The sequence below is a fragment of the Rhea americana genome, unplaced genomic scaffold (assembly GCF_003343005.1).
Source record: "Rhea americana isolate MKP2758 unplaced genomic scaffold, rheAme1 scaffold_581, whole genome shotgun sequence".
Lineage (NCBI taxonomy): Eukaryota > Metazoa > Chordata > Aves > Rheiformes > Rheidae > Rhea > Rhea americana.
This window is the reverse complement of record NW_028186736.1, coordinates 61,406-66,889: the sequence shown is the minus strand read 5'-3', so window position 1 is coordinate 66,889 and position 5,484 is coordinate 61,406. Positions and strand designations below refer to the sequence as shown.

Here is a 5,484-nt window from a genome sequence, read left to right as displayed (position 1 = left end):
GGGCCCCCAGTTCACCCCCGGCCCCCTCACCCTGCGCGGAAGCACCAGCGCCCCCCGCCCGCTCCATGCCGGGATCCCGACTCAGCTAGCCCAACCGTCCGTTCGCCGCGGCCAACCGCTCCACCGCGCTCATTGGCCAGCGCCTTCTTCAAACTGCCCAATGGGAAGCGCGGAGCCGCGGGCACCGGGCGGACCGGTGGGAGGGAGCAGCCACGATTGGTTAGAGGCGGGCAGAAGGGCGGGGACAACGCGGAAGAGCCGCCGGGGGCGGGGCGGGAAACATGGCGGGCGGGGCTTAGCGGAGGGGGCGGGGTACCCCTTTAAAAGGGAAGCGGTGGCGGTGGGGGGGGGTTACTTGTGAGCGGGTGCTGGGGCGGGAGGAGTGCGCGGACGCGGAGCCGCTGGGGTCGGCGAATAGATTAAATTTAGTTACTGAATTTCCACAAATTAGTATCAAACAGTTTGCGTGCGCCTGCGGCGGCTGGCTTGGCCTCGGGGCAGCGGGATGGCGGCGCTGGGGGAGAGGGGGAAGCCCAAAATGGCGTCGGGTGGCAGCGCCGGCGGGGCCCTGTGGCGGGTGGCAGCGGCGGCGGTGAGGGCCCGGCCGGGGCTGAGGGGCTGACTCGAAGCAGCGCGCGGTGCCGGAAGAGGAGGAAGCGTCGCTGCTTGGCACCGAGCTCTGGCACAGAGCCGTCCGCCTCCCGCAGGGGAGGGAGCCAGAGCCAGGGGGCAGCCGGCTGCAGCCCGYGTGTGCCGGCTGGGAGGCAACTGTGGGCAGCTGGAGGAGCGTCGCGGGTACCGGGAGAGCAGGAGAGAGCTGCGGCCGCACCGCTGGCCTGGGTGTGACCCGGTGTCCTTCCTGGGATGCCTCCCTCTCACCCGGGCTCCCAGTGTGGTTTTGGCCAACATCTGCCCTCTGCTTGCTGGCTCTGGGGTGGGTTGGGGACGTGCCAGGTGGAGGGGATGAAGACTTGTGGTCTCAATACCTTGGGGGACTAAATGCTACTGCCTCTGGGGTGCCTGGACCAGCACGATGTTGTCCCGAGGGCAAAGAAAGGGGGTTGGGTAAGTGTTTGGGGGAGCTCTGGAGCCCAGCCACCCACCAAGGGGAGGGCTGGGGGGCTGCATCCCTCATGGGGTGCTGCAAAGCCCCGATGGTGGCCAGGGCCACTTGCCCTTGGGGGAGTGGGTAGCTTCCAGGCTGGCTTTAAGGCCATCACAGGACAGGGTCCAGGGTGGTCTTTGAAGCTCTGGGGTGGTCCCTGGAGTTCTAGGGTGGTTTTTGGAGCTCTGGGGTGGTCCCTGGAGCTCTGGGGTGGTTCCCAGGCTCTACATGGTCTCCAGGGCTCTGGGATAGTCCCTGGGGCTCTGGGATGGTCCCTTGACTCTCCTGGGCTTACCCCTGGGCTCCTCAGGGGTCTCCAAGCTCTTGGGTTGTCCCCAGGGCTCTTGGGTGGTCCCTGGACTCTGGATTTGTACCCAGCTATCTGGAGGAAGGATGGGAAATGAAAAAAAAAAAGGAGGGGGGAAGTGTAGAACTGAAGAGTCCCCCAAAACAGCTGATACCATGGGATTTTCCTGATGATGATGCCCAGTTTGGGAGTGGGTCCTCCCTGCCCAAAACCATCCCCAGATCATTTAATTCTGGACTCCCTCACTAGAGTGACAAGCCAAGAAATGCAATCATGGGAAAGTTTTTATTTCAACAGTTTTCAGTCACCAATAAATACATCTGTTCCTGAGATAGGCAAATGATAAAAATACAATAGTTAAATTAAGAAGCTGTTTAAGTTAAAAGCAATGGACCAACATAATTAAGTATAAATTAACTGCGACTCAGGCCCACAGGGCCCAGAGCTGCTATTTCACATGAAATAAATCTTCCGTGGGGCAGGGAAGGCAGCAGGTCCCAGCCGCACGGGGAAACTGGGTTGTACTTGGTACATACGGCCTGAAAACCAGTGACTGCTGGTTTGGTTTGGAGCAGGGGCAGCTCAGTGCCTGGTCAGCCGGTACGTGGTGATGTTCACCTCGTCGGGCTGGTTGGTGATGCTCACGGGCTGCTTGGGCTGCAGCGAGGTGCAGACAAACCAGCCGGGGAAGGCAGCCGACTCAAAACGCGTGGTGCCCTCCGCCGGGCTGTCCAGGCGGTAGAAGATGAAGCGGGTCAGCTCGAAGCTGTCGATGTCCCTGGTGACGTCGGCCTCCTGCAGCAGGACGAGGCAGAAGTCAGAGAAAGGGGTTGGGCCTCCCCGCCGGGTCGGGGTACAAGGGATGCTGGCAAAGCCTGGAGACGTAGGGCAGGGTGCTACCTCCACGCACACTCACCTCCAGCTGCAGTGTGGGCTCGGCGCCGCTCATCACACATGACATGTAGAGTTTGTACCCCTTGATGCCTAGCGCCACGGGCATCTGCATGGCCCCACCATTGCCCGGCGAGCTCTTGGGCCGGTACAGAGCGATGTTGAGCTTCACTGTGGAGAGGAGACACAAGAGTCATTGGGCTGTTCCTGGGAGCTGGTGGCGAGGGGAGCAGGATGAGACCGGGGTGTCCTCACCTTTCCGGCCAGCGGAGGGGCCCTGCAGGTGCAGGGCCACGAGCTGGGTAGGCGACTCCAGCACGAAGCTCTTGTGGTTGATGTCGAGGATGTCAAAGGACTGCGAGCGGGTGTAGCGGTACACGGGGGCCCCTGAGTAGCTGCTGTCACACCGCTGGAAGGGGATGGGCTCTGCGAAGCGACAGACTGTTAGGAGGGATGCCAGCGTGCCTAGTGGTGACAGCACACCCCTGACACACACCTCCCTCTGGTGACTTCCCCCTCGCCCATCGCCGTACTGCAACCCTACCAAAAACGGCATCCAGGAAGCTCCCGAGGTCACTGTCGGCGAAGTCGTGGTGCGACGGCCGTTTCAAGAGCTTGGTCATGGCCACCATGAGGACAGCGGCCTGGCGGAAGGTCTTGGTTGGGTGTCCCTCTGTGAGTGTCACCTGGATRTCCACTTTCGATGGGCTCTGGCTGGACAATTTCAGCTCTGAGCTCAGGCGAGGCTTCTGGAGAGAGGAGACGCGGCATGAGAACCTGGCTTTTGTGCTGTGCGACGGAGACGGACCGGGCTCCGCTGGGGCCGTTCCCACAACCCCAACATTACCTTCTGCACGCATGGGTAGTCAAGTCCGTAAAAGGTCTCCTCGTTCAAGCTGCAAAGCAAGGGGAGCCGGTAACGCCGGGGCTGCCTCTGCCTAGGCGTCGCYTCCCCRCCACCCCCACTGGGGCCRAGGCAGCGCAGTCCCGCTTACCTGCTGTTCTCCAGCATGTCTAAATCCGGGACAAACGCCATCTCCACTGCTGGCTGTGAAACCTGCGAGGCAAATCACAACCGCCACCGTTAGCACCGCTCCATCTCGGCCGGCTGGCTGCCTGCTGCCCAGCCTCGCACCCACCCACCCCCARCATGTCCCCGGGGCAAAGGGCTGCAGCTACCTGTCCAAGCGGCGCGCTGGCTACGCCTGTGCTGCTGGTGGTGTGTCCTGGGCGCTCTCTGAGCCTTGCTCCCAGCGCGCCGGCTTTTCATGTGCTGCTGGAAGGAAGCACTGTCAGAACGGGATTTCCACRTTTCGCAATGCCTGAGGTTTACCCAGTTCCCCTCCCGCGGGCCCGTCTCCTCTGCAGAGCCACCCAGCCGTGCTGGCACGAACCTGCCGGGCAAGGAGAGGCGTGCCGGGGAGCCGGCGTCTGCACGGGCCACGTTCCCACCTCTCTTTTTGCTTGGCTAAACCACTGCAGGAGGAGACCTTCTCCTCACCATCCCCTGCCTCTAGGAGAGGGGGATTCGCTGGCTCAAGCAGCCGTCGAGGATAAKCAAGGCTTGCCTGCCTTCGCGCAGAGCACGGGAGCAGGGCTTTCAGTGCCCACTGGGCCCAGGGACCRAGGCTGACGCAGCGGGGACTGTCCCGGTAGTGCCCGCAATGACGCCCACCCTCGTCAAGGCACAGAGAAATGCCGGCAGCCCCGGAAAGGATCTGGTGGCGCAAATGCTGCCACTCAGTGATTTCTCCATACRGCTTCGTCCTGGTGGCTTCCTCTTCCACCACCACAGCTGGGTCGGGAGAGCGGGCTGGGGCCAGGCAACCTGTTTCAGGGCATATCCGGCCACTCTCTCTTGCCCAAGTTTCTGCCAGGATGTGCAAGAGCTCGCACGAACCTGCCTTGCTGGAAGCAAACGTAACTTTCCCCGAAGCGATGACACGCTCCGTGCAAGCCGGGGCGAATGCCACAGGAAGGAGCAGACATCAGTCCCGTCCATCTGGGTCGCTCATGCCCACCTGTGCCACCGGCTGCCCTTGGGAATGCTGCCATTGGGGACAATCCTTGGGGATGCTGCCTTTGGGGACGCTGCCTCTGGGGATGCTTCCTGCCCCTGGCCAGGAGCACAGCCCAAGGCCCCATTTCCCAACTCAGCCTGGGAAATGGTCCCGTCTCACCCATCCCTGCCCCCTTCGTGCGCCCCTCACCTCCACTTCCAAGCCCTCTGAGCACATCCTCTGTACACAGGCACTGCCAGCCCCACTGCAAGCCACAGTGGCCAGTGGCACATCCTGCTCCCACGCTGGCTGGGGCCCTGTCCCTCTGTTTCTCCCGGAGGACAGCATTCCCTCCCATCCCACATCCCGTTTTCCGGGTGATGGTGGCTCAAGAAGGCATTCCCCACGCAAGGAAGGTGTTCCCCATGCCGGAAGGCCAGAACCCAAGTGACTTTGGAGACAAGAGCCCACTCGCAGGCTATGGAGGTGGCCAGGCCACTGCGCCGTGGGGACCCGCAGCCTTGTGGCAGCCCCTGCCACCCCCACGCCGCTCCTGGCAGGTGAGAACTGCCAAACCTTTCCGCAGCCTCGGCTGGAGGGCGTGCAGGGGCGGCTGCGCGGCCCTGGTCCCCGCTGGGGCAGGCCAAGCCATGCAGCCCCGGCGATGTGCATGGCCAGGGGCGCRCGGGGTGTTTTCCTGGTGCTGTTTCGCTTCCTGAAATTACAGCGCTGCGGTCTCCTCATGCCGGGCGGGTGCGGGGCCGGCGCCCTCAGTGGGCTACTGCTCSCTAGCGAGCAAGTGAGGCCCCAGATTTGCATTCGGCTGACTCACCCAGCAGGAAATTACAGATAAACCTCCAAAGCTCCCCTCGGGGTGGGGGCGGCTGCCTCCCACCCGCCCGGCCCAGGCCTGCCCGCACACATCCGGGGTGCGTGAAGGCCCTGCGGGTGCCCCCCACCCCCGGGTGCCCCACGGCGGATGGCCCCGCAGCCTGGCGGTTGGGGAGGTGGAGGGTGATGGCAGCCGGGGAGGGGGGACGGGTGCGTTTCCCCCCACACACACACCCACACGCACACACCCCAAGGCCTCTCCCAAGGGCTGCAGGGGAGCAGCGCGGGGTGGGCAGCGCCATGTTGCGGAGGGCAGGTAACCATGGAGACGGCCCCACGGCGGGAGCCCC

General features: G+C 63.4%; 2 protein-coding genes across 2 annotated transcripts in view; both read right to left on the bottom strand.

Annotated features, from left to right (window-relative positions):
- CKAP2L (cytoskeleton associated protein 2L) overlaps positions 1-116 on the bottom strand; it is a 10,028-nt gene extending 9,912 nt beyond the window's left edge. The window contains exon 1 of the mRNA XM_085319371.1: positions 31-116. Within this exon, the coding sequence (XP_085175497.1) occupies positions 31-67 (37 nt within the window). The 5' untranslated portion in view covers positions 68-116. The remainder of the gene's footprint in view (positions 1-30) is intronic.
- A 1,636-nt stretch (positions 117-1,752) lies between these two features.
- Positions 1,753-3,339, bottom strand: LOC146587565 (interleukin-1 beta-like). The gene is made up of 6 exons (XM_085319373.1): positions 3,299-3,339; positions 3,151-3,199; positions 2,848-3,052; positions 2,559-2,729; positions 2,329-2,474; positions 1,753-2,207 (listed from the first exon to the last, which is right to left on the bottom strand). The coding sequence occupies exons 1-6, from the start codon at positions 3,337-3,339 to the stop codon at positions 1,995-1,997; spliced, it is 825 nt and encodes a 274-aa protein (XP_085175499.1). The 3' UTR covers positions 1,753-1,994.
- Positions 3,340-5,484: the final 2,145 nt, after the last annotated feature.